Genomic DNA, 15,056 nt, shown 5'->3' with positions numbered 1-15,056 from the left:
CGGGATAAAGGAACGGAACAGGTACGGGACAGGGAACGCAATTAAGGAACGGGATTGGGATTGGAGTAAAGGAAAGGGATCGGGGTAAAGGAACGGGATTGGGATAAAGATAAAGATAAACGGGACAGGGATTGGGATAAAGAAATGGGACAGGGATTAGGGTAAACGATAGGGACAGGTACAGGACAGGGATTGCGATAAAGGCTAGGGAGAGCTGCGAGACAGGTAGGGGGCAAGAATTGTGCTAAAGAATAGAGCCTGAGATACGGATTGGAATAGCTGTGGAGTAAGGACAGCTACGGGACGGGGTAGGGCTGGGGGCAGGTACGGGATAGGGATAGGGGCGGGACAGGGCAGCACGGGGCCGGGCCGGGGGCAGTCCCTGTCCCTGTCCCGCCTGTGGCAGCAGCGGGTGTGTCCCGCTGACGGTGTTGCCGTGCAGAGCCCTGTCCGTGTCCGGTGTGTAACGGGTGTGTGTCCGTTGTTGCCGTGCAGGGCCCTGTTTGTGTCCGGTGTGTAACGGGTGTGTGTCCGTTGTTGCCGTGCAGAGCCCTGTCCGTGTCCGGTGTGTAACGGGTGTGTGTCCGTTGTTGCCGTGCAGGGCCCTGTCCGTGTCCGGTGTGTAACGGGTGTGTGTCCGTTGTTGCCATGCAGGGCCCTGTCCGTGTCCGGTGTGTAACGGGTGTGTGTCCGTTGTTGCCGTGCAGGGCCGGGCCCGCGGCGCCCCCGGGCCGGGAGGGGATGCGAGCATGGCCATGGCCCAGGCCGGGGCCGCGGCCGCCGCCGCCACCGGGCTCCTGGTCTTCCTGCTCTACTCTGCCATCCACAGGGTCGAGGAGGGACACCTGGCTGTGTACTACAGGTACGGAGCCCCCCTGGGCTGGCACCCATCCCTGGCACCCATCCCTGGCACCCATCCCTGCCCCTGGCACTGCTCTGTCCTCTGCTCCCCTCCAGTTTCCCCCTGTGTGGGCAGCCCTGGCTGCTCCTGCTCCCTTCACCCTTGGGTCTCTGAGCTGCTTCTCCTGCCTCTCCTTCCCCCTTGTCACAAACTGATTGCAGAGCTCTGCGTCTGTCCTGCCTGCTGGCATCTGCTGATTTCCCCCTGTGCCAGCAAGGGCCGTCACCTTTGTCCCAAACTGTCACCCGGCCAGAACTCTCAGTGTTGGTGCCTTGGAATGTTTTCCCTGCCCTTCCCACTCAGCATGCAAAAAAATTGGAAAGTAAAAATGTTCTTTATGGAATAAAGCACAATAAATTCTGTAAAGACCCTTTATCGGATTGCTTTATCTGTAAAGACCTAGAGACTGTGCCACTCAAGGTAAAAAATGAGTACAGAGGTTGCAGTTTTATTGTTAGCTTGTGTAGAACTGTTATTTTACTTAGACAAATTTCAACTTTGTGTAGTGAGGGGGAACTGAACAAGAGCAGCCAATTTAATGTGCACACCAACAGCATCCAGAGAAGAGAAGAGAAAAAACTGAGGGCTAAAGGAAAGAGCACTCTGCAAAATGTGCAGCACTTGGGGGGACTGCACAGTTCCTGGGGAGGGGCTGACACCTCTGCCAGCTTTTGCTTCAAAGAGTTAACCAGGACTGCTGAGAGACCCCAAATGTCCCCCAGTTCTCTTTAACCACAATCCTTCTGGGCATTAACACCCCAGGGCTTTTCTCTGTGCTCTGGGCGAGGGGCTGTGCCAAAACCCAAACTGGCAGCATCCCATCCACGGCTGGATTTTCCATGGTTACCAGCGAACTATTTAGAGGAGAAATCCGTGTTCTTGCAGCTCTGTGCAGTGTTGCAGTGCTGGGAGGGTTTAGCAGTAGCTGCCTGCTCCGAGAGTTAAAGCTTCATGCAGAGTTGCAGCAGGCAGAGATCGGGTGCACCCAGCCCTTTGCTGGGGAATTGCTGGCGAATCCAGGGCACTGATGCAATTCTCTGTGACCCCTGGCAGTTTGAGCTGGCCCTCCAAGGCAGCCCTTGCTGTTTGCCCCCTTCCTGAGGCTGTTTTCCTCCCTCTCCTCAGGGGTGGAGCGTTGCTGACCAGCCCCAGCGGCCCTGGCTACCACATCATGCTCCCCTTCATCACCACCTTCAAATCCGTGCAGGTCAGTGCCCTCTCCCTCCCCTGGGGAGCCAGGATTTGTCCTCCTGGAAGCTCTCCCCACCCACCATGTGTGTGTGTGTGTGTGTGTGGCACTGCTGGGGCTGGCAGTGTCCTGCTCAGGGGGACAGTCCCTGTTTGTGGCTGTCACTGTTTCCTGGCATTCCAGAGCAGGGAAACAGGCACAGCTGCCTGTGCATCTCCCAAAAGGCAGGGGAGGAGAAGCTTTGCCTTCTGCCCACACCTGGAGCCATCACCAGGGAGGCACAGGACACAATTTTGGCTCTGTGGTGCCACTGTGGGAGTGTGGGCCTCCCTGTGAGCCAGATTTGTGAATGCTGCTGTGTTTGTGTTGCAGACCACGCTGCAGACTGATGAAGTGAAGAATGTGCCTTGTGGGACAAGGTATGGCTTCCACTTGGATTTATTCTAGATGCACTCCCTGGGGGCATTTGCAGGGCTGGGACATTGGGATTTGGGAGTAAAAGCACCTGCCATAAAATTAATCCCAAATGTACACAGTGTAACAGAACAGGGGGGAACACTGGCTCTTGCTGGAGCTGCTGTTCAGCTGCTGGATGTTTGCATTTATTGTGATGTTATCTTGAATTTTTCTGGGCTTCTTCCCTCAGTTACTCTGACACCCTGTTACTTGTGCGATGAGGGATATTTGCATTTATTGTGATGTTATCGTGAATTTTTATGGGCTTCTCCCCTCAGTTACTCTGACACCCTGTTACTTGTACAATGAGGGATATTTGCATTTGTTGTGATGTTATCTTGAATTTTTCTGGTTACTCTGACACCCCATTGCTTGTGCAGTGAGGGATGTTTGCATTTATTGTGATGTTATCTTGAATTTTTCTGGGCTTCTCCCCTCAGTTATTCTGACACCCCTTTGCTTTTTCTTTGCTGTGCCCTGGTTATTTCCACTCTGGGTCTTGTGGCTGATACAGGTGCTGGCCCCAGCAATGGGCAGAAGGAAACTGGGAGTGGGAATCCTCCTGATGGGAGGGAGTTCATTTCCAGATGAAATTCCTGCTGCATAATCAGGCTGATTCTTCTGTCAGCTGCTTGAGTTGTAACAAGCAGGAGGAGAGGGCTGGTTACAGATCCTGTTGGGTTACAGGTCTGAGTTGGGTCACAGATCCTGTTGTGTTGGTTCATCCACAAGTTAAAGTGATGACTCTTCAGGATAAAAAAAATACCAAAAACCATGGTTATTATCCTTGTCTTATACATTCAGGGTCCTCAACAAAATTTCTGTTTAAAAAATTAAATCAGTGGTGGCTGGACTGGTGACACACAGTGACCACATTGAAGTTAAAAGGTGAATGTTAGTGGCAGTGTTAATAAAACAGAGTTAATTTTGATCAGGTTTAACCAATATTAACTTTCTTGGAGTTGTTCAGCGTCAGACATTGCTGGGGCTTAAATATTACCATAAAGGTCTTGTGGTTTTAATTTTAGATCTCAAAGGTTTTTTGGGAGTATGTGAAGGGTTTTCAGGGGTATCTGTAAATAATGTTAGTGTTCAGTGCTGCAGCTTTCACAGAATCCCAGAATGGTTTGGCTGGGAAGGGACCTTAAAGCCCATCCAGTGCCACCCCTGCCATGGGCAGGGACACCTTCCACTGTCCCAGGCTGCTCCAGCCTGGCCTTGGGCACTGCCAGGGATCCGGGGGCAGCCACAGCTGTGCCAGGGCCTGCCCACCCTCACAACCAAGAATTTCTTCCATTTATCTCACTTAAATTTCCCTTCTGTCAGTCTGAACCCATTTCCCTTGCCCTGTCACTTTCGGGCCTTGTCTTTTTCCACCTTTTTTTGTGGTGAGGTAAACAAGATCAAAATGTCAAAGGTTGAGGCCAAAGCCAGCCTCAACCATTCTGTGCTTCTGTGATTTAGGAGCTGGAAATGAAGCTCCTGTTGAATTGCAGTGTTGTGGGGTTCAGTTGTGCAATGCAGGTGGTTGGGAAGGTGCAGGCAGTAAAAATGGGCTTTACAGCAGCAGACAGCTGGTGAAAGCAGCTCTCAGTTAATGATTGAATTCACCCTGGCCAAAGGTCCCAGCAGCCCTGCCCTCTGCCCAGGTGGTGCTGCAGGAGCCTTTCAGTGGCTGCATTTGGGATCCAAAGTCTGTGGCTGCTCGGTGCCCAAGCTTTGCATCCACATTTCCATGGTAAAACATGAGCTTATAAATAACAACTGGAGCACACCTGCACTGCCACTGTCCCAGTTCAAAGTCTGCTACCAGAATAGAGCCCAAACAGTTTCAGGTTTTGTGTTTACATATCAAACCACCACATTTTAAGGGCTGGCTTTCTCTTTATGTTCCTGTTCCCTGTGTCCTTATCTATATCTGGAAGCTTCTGAGTGTCTGTGTGGGTGTCCCATCCCCAATTTTTTGTCTTGTTTGTACCTGGCAGCATTCAGTGAACACATTAAATAGAGATTTTGAACCCTGAGTTGGATCCTGAATTGTGTGAGGATTTCCAGAGTCTTCCTGCTACCTGTGTCCCATCTCCTGTGGCATGACCAGCAGGACTGATAAAATGCCCTTATCCCCCAGCACACCACATAAACACTTCTGAATTATTGATAATAATGGAATAACAGTGGGTGATATCCCATTTACTGTCCCTCAGCAAGGTTGCTGTGGGAGGTGGTGGCAGAGTCAGGCAGCCCTCACAGCTCTGAGGTGCCATTTCAGACCCTTCCCTGCCAGGGAGGTGATGCAGACACTCTCCTTTTCTTTCTGACATCCCTTTAAAATCAAAATGCTGGATTTGCAGCAGATCAGGGCCATCCATCACCAGTGATTTTAGCTCATAGTTGTCCTGAAGCAGGTTTGGAGCAAGAACAGGCTGGGCTTGGGAGGCCTTTTCCAAAAGAACACAGACACAGGCAAGTTCAGGTTGTTTTTTATTTCCTGCAGATCTGGCTTTGAGCTGTCAGAGATCAAGACCTGCAGAATAAGAAAAGGAGTTTGTCATGGGGGATCTGTTTGAGTTAAAACATCACAGAGACAGAGTTTGGGTATGTGGGAGTTGCACTGCCAGGAATGAGCTGTCTCTAAACAGTTCCTGCTGAAGCTTCTGCTCTGTGATGTGCCTTTGTCCCAAGGACATCATGGCAGGAATTTTTTGATTTAAAATTAGGCTCTCAAGAGACTTAGAGCTGTTGAAAGTTAAAGGTTTTTTTCTTCCCTGTAGAGTTTGTGCTTTTGTCTGGTGTTACAGGTACCCAGGGGTGGGCATGGCTTTCTGAAAGCCACAGCAGCAAGAGCAGAGGCTGGGGACAAGCCTGGCCTCTGATTCCCCCTTTCCTGCCATCCTGTTTGGGGGAGAGGATTGCCTGCAGGCTGCCTCTGCTGCGGTTCTTGTGGTGTTCCTGGAGAGCTCCAGTGGATTGAAGTCTGCCATGTGCTTTGTTCCTTCCTTTCTCCTGGGCCTTGCCAAGCTCCTGCTGGAGTTAGTGATTGTGAATTAAAATAAGAGCTTTTTCTGTTTGCCATGTGTTGCTGCCCAGAGGAGCTGAGGTGTGTCTGCATTTGGTGGCAGGTGTCACCTGCTGTCCTCGCTGCCTTCCCCTCTGCTTTCCTGAGAGCTGCAGCCACGTTCCTGATCAGAAAAGCTTTCCTTTGGCTGGTTGAGTAGGAAATCAGCAATGGGAAAGAAAGTGCTTTGCAGGTTTGCTGGATTTATGCAGAGAGAAGTCTGGGATTGGCTGTTATCTCATTGCAAAATGCCCAGAATATTGTAAAATAGAGATAAAGATGCTTTTGCTTTAAATCTGTTAGAAGAGGGAGGAAGATGCCTTTGCTTTAAGTCTGTTAAAATAGAGATAAAGATGCCTTTGCTTTAAATCTGTTAAAATAAAGATAAAGATGCCTTTGCTTTAAATCTGTTGGCTGTTAGCAGCTGCAGTGTGGCTGATGAGTGTCTTTCCCTTGCAGTGGTGGTGTTATGATCTACATTGACCGAATAGAAGTTGTGAACAAGCTGGCCCCATATGCAGGTATTTGGTATTTCCAGCCTGGTTCCTGTGACTGTGTTCACTCATCCTGGGGCAGCTCTGGCTTGGTTTGCAGGACTTGCCTTTTCCATGCCAGCAGAACTTCCCTCTGTTTCCATTTGTTGTTACCCTTACAGCTCCTGGTCCTGTAGTGTTGGTCCCAGGTGCTTCCAGCTCAGCTCAGAGAAAATTGCAGAGACAGAACCCTTGTAGGAGCCTCTTGCCCTTTTATTTCACCACCCCAAAGGCACAGACAGCTTGTTTTGTTCAGCAGCACAGCTTAATGCAAAACTCCAGCATTGCTGAGGCGCTGGAGGGTGAATTCCTGGTGTAATTCATGGAGGGGTTTGGGCTGGATGGGACCTTAAAGCTCTGCCCATCCCATCCCCTGCCATGGCAGGGACACCTTCCACTGTCCCAGGCTGCTCCAAGCCCTGTCCAGCCTGGCCTTGGGCACTGCCAGGGATCCAGGGGCAGCCACAGCTGCTCTGGGCACCTGTGCCAGGGCCTGCCCACCCTCACAGCCAAGAATTTCTTCCATTTATCTCACCTAAATTCCCCTCTGTCAGTCTGAACCCATTCCCTGTGTCCTGTCCCTCCAGTTCCTGTTGCAGGGTCCCTCTCCAGCTCCCCTGTGTCCCTTCAGGCCCTGGAAGGAGCTCTGAGGTCTCCACACACCCTTCCCTTCTCCAGGCTGAGCATTCCCAGCTCTCCCAGCCTGGATCCACAGGGAAGATGCTCCAGACCCCTCAGCATCTCCATGGCCTCCTCTGGACCTGCTCCAACACTTCCAGTGTCCTCTCATGTGCTGGGGGAGCAGGCCAGAACTGTGCACAGGGTTCCAGGTGGGGCCTCAGCAGGAGCATGTCGCCCTGGTTTTCTAGGATTTTCTAAGCCTTCTGATGTTGACATTCTTGTAGTGAACTTTCCCACACGCTTTCTGTAAACAACTCATTGTTTTTCATTCCTTTATGGAGGAGGAGAGAGTTGATGGACGGTTGGTTTGACCTGTGGCATTGCAGAGGTGTCACTGTCACCTTCCAATCCACTGTCACTCTTGTAAAACTATAAATAGTGGAGTCAGAGAATAAAACTTCCCTTTTTTCCCTTCACCTGAAAGCAGTGGTGTCCTTGTGTTCTTTCGTGTCGGTCGGCGACAGGAGCAGAGGGAGAGAATCCCCTCCCTTGACCATGCTCCTTTTGGTGCAGGATCTGCTTGGTTTCAATAATGGGAGTGATCCTTGTTTTCCCTTTCCAGCAGTACCTGTGCATGCAGGTCCTGGTGAGGCTTTGCTGTTCCATTTGTTTATGCAGATGGTAAAACAGGACCAGGCAGTACATCCTGCCACGGTGCTCCTTGAAGCTGTGTAATCCCAGCAGCACGTGACAGCAGGGCAGGGCAGCTGGGGCTTTGGCTACCCTGGAAAAGCCCTGTCCCAGTGCTGCCCTCCTTCCCTGACACCCTGGCAGGTGCCAGGGCTGAGCTCTGGTGTTCTCTCCCTTCCCCAGTGTACGACATCGTCAGGAATTACACCGCTGACTACGACAAGACCTTGATCTTCAACAAAATCCACCACGAGCTGAACCAGTTCTGCAGTGCCCACACCCTGCAGGAGGTGTACATTGAGCTCTTTGGTGAGTGCATCCTCTGGAATATTCCTGGAATATCTTCCAGCCAGCCCCTTGCACCACACTGGCCCTGTGCTGGAGTTGCAGTGTAGATCCAGCTCCTTTTACATCCATCTGCCTCTTCCCCTGTAACTCCAGTGACTCAGGTGTCTCTGTCTTTCCCCATCTGCAAGTGGGAATTTGATTTGAGTCTTTTTCCACCTTTCTTTTCAGCAGAGCCACTCTGCTCCTGTGTGTGCAATGATGCCTGTGGCCTTCACTGTGACAGTGGATTTGTCTTGTTCTGCTTCTGCTTTTAATCCCCTGCTGAATTCTGTTGTTGAATTCACTTTTGTACTTTCACAGCTTGCTGTCTCCAGCAAGTGAGGGCTGGAAGGTTTTTCACAGGGAGGTAGCAGTGCTTCTGGAATTAGCACAGGGCATTCTTTCCTTGGTGGACCTGTGCCCCAAACCCAAAGACAGAACAAGTTCTGTTCCTTCCTGAGTGGCTGAGCAGGGCAAAATTGCCTTATGGCAGATAAAAGGTTGTCAGAATTTTAGTATTAATGTACTCCAAGTCCAAGTGATGAGAAGGACTTCTACCACAGGCTCTGAGCATTCTGTCTTGCTGAGATGCTGAAAGCCACTTGCACTTAGTTCAGATAACACAAATCCATCAACAGCTGAACTTTTCTAGTCACCAACATGTGAGTCTCCTTTTGGGAATGTTTTTCAGGGGGCACAGGAAGGGAAACAATGTACAGCATGTCTCAGGAAGCATCCTTATCCCACACTCTAGAGTTACCTGCACTTCAGGGCCTGCTGGCTCTATGCCACACAAGCTGTGGGGGAAAACATGATAAACCAACTGCTCTCTCTTTTGTCCTCCAAACACAGATCAGATAGATGAGAACCTGAAGCTGGCCCTGCAGAAAGACCTCAATGTCATGGCACCAGGTCTCACCATCCAGGTGGGTTGTGGCCTCTCAATAATGAGAGATTTTAAAAGGTGGAGAAAGACTTTTTGCCAAAGCCTGCAGTGACAGGACAAGGGACAGCAAGTTTTAAACTGAAAGATGAATGTTTTATGCTAAGGGTGGTGAGGCCCTGGCACAGGGAGCCCAGAGAAGCTGCCCCTGGATCCCTGGAAGTGTCCAAAGCCAGCTTGGATGGGAGATGGGATGGGATGGGATGGGATGGGATGGGATGGGATGGGATGGGATGGGATGGGATGGGATGGGATGGCAGGAAATGGAAATGGAAATGTGGCACACCTCTGGGAGAGTGACCATGCTCAGCTGTGTTGCACAGGAGGATTAGGCACCACTGTCCACAGCACTGCAGCTGGTTTTGCAAAGAGATATCTTGGTTATTGATACTGCATCAAGATGTTTCATTCAGAGTGTGCTCCCACAGGCTGTGCGTGTCACAAAACCCAAAATTCCAGAGGCCATCCGGAGGAACTTCGAGCTGATGTGAGTAACAGGGCATAAAATTGCATTAATTACTTCTGAGGGTCCTGCACAGGTACAGTGCTGTTGGAAAGCTCTTTTCTGGTGCTCAGGGAGTGAGAGGTGAGCTCCAGGCAGTGCACTTGTGCCTTCTGTTTTCCATTTCCATGCTGAAATCCGGGCTCAGGGGCTTGATATCTTGCCTGTAAGCTCCCCTGCAGGATCCCTGGGATGCCTTTGGGCAGAAGGAGGTGCTGTTAGGTGTCAACCTTTGGTTGAGCAGGCCCAGCTTCCAGCTCACATTGCCCTGTTCCTCATCCTGAAGGCCTCAGGCTGGACTTGCATCCAGATGTGGCCAGATGGAGAGGGGGATGGTCCCTCCCCTGGCCTGTGTGTGTGCTCATACAGCTGCAGACAGAGCCAGTCCCCGTGGCTGTGAGCAGGGAGCTGGCAGCTGGCTGGCCCCTTGTCCCCAGGGCCTCTCCTGGGATGCAGAGCTGCTCTATCAGCAATTGGAGGGATGGGGCAGGCACTGACATGGTCAAAGAATCCGAATTTATTGTGATTTACAACTGCTTATATACTTATTCTAGGAAGATTTGTAATGTTTTACCATAATGTTTGTGTTAATCATCACATAATCAAACTTACACATTTTAAACATCTCTTGCTTGCAGAAATCAATGTAATTTTCTTTTTCTGGTAAACCGGTCTGAAATGGAATCTTCTTGCAATCTTGATTTAATTCTCAGAGTTCTGTTTGCTCTTGCCAAGGCATTTTGTTTATCACATCTCTTATGCTGATAAGGTCAAAAGTACTCCCAGTTTTGTGTACCCCAGTACTGCCCCTCATTCCCTTTCCCCAGGATAACACTTCTGCCCTTGCAGGGAGGCTGAGAAGACCAAGCTGCTGATTGCAGCCCAGAGGCAGAAGGTGGTGGAGAAGGAGGCAGAGACAGACAGGAAGAAAGCACTCATTGGTAATGTCACCAAGCACAGGCACAGCCTCCATTCCTGCCCTCCCTGCTCAGCTGGGGCAGGACATTCATTGTCTTCCTCACTGGCAGCTCCATGAGGGAGGCTCAGCCAGGCTGCACAAGCAGCTGTTGGAACATCTGGGTGAAAATCCCACAGCAGCAGAGCAGGGGGCACCTCTGTCCTGCAGCAGGCATGGAGGGAATCACTCTGCTGGAAAAGCTGCTTGGGCTTGGAGCTCCATGTCCCTGTGCTTGTAAACAGGATCTGAGCTCTGCAGACACCAGAAAACACAACACAATTGTTTTCTTCCTGTAAAGAAAGGCAGAAAACTCTGCTGCTTGGAGCACAGCCTGGCACTGAGTGGGGAGGAGGGAGCAGGGATGTGTGGCAGAGCCTGCAGCCAGGTGCTGGGGTCAGGCTGCTGGGGCTCAAGGCCTGAGGAGCAGATTTCCCAGCTGGGCCCTTTGTGATTGCAGAGGCAGAGAAGGCTGCTCAGGTGGCCAGGATCCACTACCAGCAGAAGATCATGGAGAAGGAAACGGAGAAGCGAATTTCTGAGATTGAAGGTGAGCACCCTGCTGGGGCTGTGGCAGGTGGAGGAGCCTCAGACCTGCAGAAGCCATTGAGGGTGCTGCAGGGTGCAGGGCTGTGCACTGGGATGGTTCCTGCCCCGTGCATGGAGCTCTCCAGGAGCTGCAGGGCAGGTACAGGGCCAGCCAGGCTGTCACAGGCACTCCTGGCTCAGCTGGTCCCCGTGGGGTGAGGGCTCAGGTGCTCAGTGTGATATGGGGCCCTTCACTTCCTAATGCTTTCCTTCCTGCTGTGTCAGATGCTGCGTTCCTGGCAAGGGAGAAGGCCAGAGCTGATGCTGAGTACTACACTGCTCGGAAGCTGGCTGACTCCAACAAGGTGAGCTCTGGGGAGCTGCTCACTCACTCTGGGCAGCACTGGGAGAACACTCGATCTGACAGCCCCACACCCTGTTGGGGTCTCTAGCTGGTCACAATGACCCCAAGAAAAGTTGGAAAGTCTCTCTTCCCAGCCCAGAGCTTGACGAAAGAGTCAGGGCTCTTCATTTTCCGGTCTCAGGGTTGTTTATTGTATCTTATCTGTAAAATTCTTTCTCCTGTCCTGCTGAGTTCTGCTCAGCACAACAGTCCAGGCACTCTGCCTGCCCTCAGGGCAGTGTTATGTCTTTATACTAAAAACTACATGTACAATGTTTACAATTACTTCCCAATACCCATCACCTATGTTAGACTGTGAGCTTCTACTCCAAACCAATCCAAAAGTGCCACCATCACAGCAGAAGATGGAGGCCAAGAAGAAGAAGGAGAAAGGCTGGACACACACAGATCCCTCCATCTTGCCCCCTGAACCTCCATTCTAAAAACCCCAAAATCTACTTTTTTACCCCGTGATAAATTCACTGTCATTCTACTTAATTTGTCCTGGCTTGCAGATCTTCATCTAAGGTTGGGAACTTGCTCCATGGGTGATAATCAAAACCACACAGGCATTTTTGGGATCTGTGAGACCCCTGGCAGGGCTCTTGGCTGCTCAGGACAGCCAGAGGGATGTCCTGGGTCCTGACAACACCCCATGAAGGGCTGTCTGACATGAAACCCAGCACCACAGGGCACAGCAAGTTGTCTCTTAGGGTCTCTGGTGTCTGTTTGTTGCAGCTGAAGCTGACCCCTGAGTACCTGGAGCTGATGAAGTACCAGGCCATCGCTGCCAACAGCAAGCTGTACTTCGGCGACCGCATCCCCGGCGTGTTCCTGGACTCCTGTGCCTTCCAGCAGGCCAGCCTGAGGACTGCCCAGCAAAGCAGCCTTCCTGCACAGGAGAGCCCAGAGAGCCCTGGAGAAAGCCCCCTGAGAGGCGAGGAGAGCAGTGGCTGAGGGGGCACGGGGAGCCAGCCCGGTGTAGCTCAGCACGAGGCCCTGTGCCTGGGGTGGATGCAGCCCCTGCCTGCCTGCCTGCCTGCACTTCTTGTGTCTATAGGTGGCAGCTGGGCTGATTTTCTTCTAGCAACAGATCACAAGGGCTCTGCCTCTTCTGTTTGTCCCCCTGTGAAATTGGTGCTTCCAAAGGAGGGATAATCCTGTACTAACATACCTATACTGGAATATTAAAGGACAGACAGCAGGAAAGCCTCCCGGGGTAGGTGCAGTTATTTAGCAGGAAGGAGTGGCTCTGAGTGCTGTGTTGCTGCACACTGGTCATTGCTCAGCACTCCTGGCTGAGTGAAGAGGAGGTTCCCCTTGTCCTGCTGCTGAAGCTTTGCTTGGTGAAGGTTTCTGCTGATGCTGTCTCACTCTCCTCAAGGACTCCAGTGGAGTGGACTCTCCTTGGCCAGAGTGGTTTGCTGTGGAATAGGTTTGGGAGTAGGATCTGCACAGCCATGATATTCCTGCAGACAGCAGTGCTAGATAATGACTTGGAGGAAGCAACCTCTGAAGGGATTCTGTGACCCCTCTCTGCAAGCAAGAGAGCCTTGGGACTGACTGTGCTCCCACTGGGTGGCTGAGTCTCTTTGCCTCCTAAAGCAGATTTTCAGGAGCACCTTGGAGCAGCTGGTTGGGAACAGAGCCTGGCAAGTCTTTGCTCAGATTCCAGCCTCCCTGTAAGTCATTCACCAGGGAAAGGGGGCTGAATTTCCACTGCTCTGCCATGCTGGCAAAGTGAAGGGGAAGAGAGGAGTGAAAGGACCCTGCTGTGCAGCAGATCAGATGTTTGACACTTCAGCTGCAAAGTAGGTGAGGCATCTCTGCTCCTTCATGCAAAATCCACTGCTCCAGGGAGTGGGACCTGTTTTGTATGTCCTTGAGCAGCCATGGCAAGGAGTGTGTCCCTGTCCTCTCATCCCTGGCCAGGCTTGCTGGCAGATGGATCTCCTGTCCTGATCTGTGTGTGATATATCCAGCCCTGCTCCTGCCATGGCAGGTTGAGGGAGAGGTGCTTGGGGAGGGGGGAATCTGCTGGGACAAACCTGCTTTCTGCTTTCCCTCCTTCCTCCCCTGCTTGTGAGGGTGTGCTTGCTTTTAGGACCTGCTCCTCCTCGTGCTCTGTGAGGATCTGGGATGCAACACCTGGGGAAGCAGCTGGGGAGAGCTGGAATGCCATCCTCCAGCTGGGAGCACCCAGCACTGCCTGCTGCATGTTCAGAGACCTGTGCTGTGCATTCCTCCTGCTGTCCTGTCCCCTCAGATCAGCCATGCCACCCTTGGAGGGGCTGGTGACACTCTGGCCACTTGACCTATTGGGATCTTCTGTCCCTGGCTGCATCTGCAGCCTCGTGGTGAGGGAGGTGTTTAAACATTGAAGCCAAAACAGCTTTGCCTGTGCTGGTGGTGTCCCCACAGGAGCAGTGCTGTGTCCCCACCCTGTGTGGCTGGGCTTCAGGGGTGGCAGAGTCCCCAGTGGCACATGGACAGTCTCCTGCTGTCCCTGCTCCTGCCCTGGCTGCCCTCCTCCATCTCTGGGTTGTGTTGGCCCTGCCCTTTCAGACACAACTGGGACTTCACAGCAGTTTTGGGTGGTCTTTCTTGCTCTCTGTCTGCCTGCAGACTCCCAAGGTTCAGCTGATGCTCTGCTGCAGGATCCCAGCTCCTCTTCCAGCCCAGCCATGGCAGGAGCAGGGCAGAGAGGGGGTGGCAGTGTGTCTCATAGTGTTTGAAATGTCTCCTGGAAGTGCTGCTTGGCTTGCAGGGTCCCTTTTTTTGCTGTGGGATGGCTTTGAGGAGGCAGTGTAGTCTCATCTGTGCCCTGGCACCTGCTCAGTGTTGCAGCAGGCCCTTGGCACAGAGCTCCCCTCACCCCAGCACTGCTTTGGTTGGATTTTGGGATGAGGGCTGGCTTTATAGGCTGGAAGCACTGCTGGAGGGAATGCTGGCAGGAGTGTGGTGTCCATGATTTCCTCCATGTGTTCCTGGGGCTGGGCACTCTGGGCATCAGAAATGGCTGGGCAGAGTAGGTTCTGCCAGCCTGGAGGTGACAAGGGCAGAGGGGCACTGCTGGCAGCGATACCCAGGCAGCTCCCAGCTCTCCTGCAGTGATCAGAGCAGGATGTCCAGGCCAGGGCAGGAGGAGCAGCTTCCCTTTGGATCCGAGCCTGGCTGTGCCTCCCTGCGCCGTGGCTTTGCCTTGAGTGGCTGTCACTGGCTCAGTGTCCCTCTGTGTGCATCTCCCACCTCCCCACACGGCCTGAGGGACCCCAGGGGATGCCCCCATGTCCCAGCTCCTGCAGCAGCATGTGTGATGCCGAGTGCCTTCTGCAGCAGCCTCCCTGCCCTGCTTCCCCAGCCCCAGCGTGAGTGTGCAGGAGGGGTGGCCACGACTTTGTCACCCTGGCGTGGGCTGTGCTGCCCTCTGAGCCCCAGCTGTGAGCAGGGACGTGGCTGCAGCCAGGATTTGGGATGGAACTGGCTTTTCTCTCCGCTCCCATGGCCCGTGTGGGCCTGTGACTAAAGGGGTCTGTCCCTGGATGCACATCTCCCTGAGGAAACACGATACATCCGGTCAGGTTTACATTCACAGTTCAGTTCTTTTGATAAAGCAGAATAAAATTATTTTGTTACCATTTTTTTGGGATGGTTTTATGTGTCCTAGGGCTGGTGGCACACGAAGTGGGGGGACCCCTCTACCTGTGCCCCTGCAGCAGCACTGCATGGTGTGGATGTCCTCAGCTGCAGTGAGTGCCACCCTGGGAGCCTGTGCCCAAAGCCAGGACAGCCAGGATGGTGCTGAGCATGAGGGGACTCCCTGCAGCATCCTGGGGCAGCCTGGCTCTGCCTGCCTGGCAAAATGTGCTGCAGTTTGTCCCCTGTGGCTCTGGCCCAGGAGTGGGGAGTTCAGCTCCACCCTTTCCCCATTCCATGATCCCCGCACAGCTCCC

General features: G+C 52.5%; 1 protein-coding gene across 1 annotated transcript; it reads left to right on the top strand.

Annotated features, from left to right (window-relative positions):
* The first annotated feature begins 717 nt into the window (after positions 1–717).
* Positions 718–14,743, top strand: ERLIN1 (ER lipid raft associated 1). Its single transcript, XM_063164118.1, is given in 12 exon segments — positions 718–862; positions 2,027–2,108; positions 2,463–2,509; positions 6,061–6,122; positions 7,629–7,754; positions 8,625–8,698; positions 9,144–9,202; positions 10,067–10,158; positions 10,633–10,722; positions 10,986–11,065; positions 11,842–11,985; positions 11,987–14,743. Coding segments are annotated over 12 exon segments (1,020 nt in total). The 5' UTR covers positions 718–749; the 3' UTR covers positions 12,038–14,743.
* The last annotated feature ends 313 nt before the right edge of the window (positions 14,744–15,056 follow it).

The sequence above is a fragment of the Melospiza melodia genome, chromosome 9 (assembly GCF_035770615.1).
Source record: "Melospiza melodia melodia isolate bMelMel2 chromosome 9, bMelMel2.pri, whole genome shotgun sequence".
Classification (NCBI taxonomy): Eukaryota; Metazoa; Chordata; class Aves; order Passeriformes; family Passerellidae; genus Melospiza; species Melospiza melodia.
This window is presented reverse-complemented; position numbering and strand designations above follow the sequence as displayed.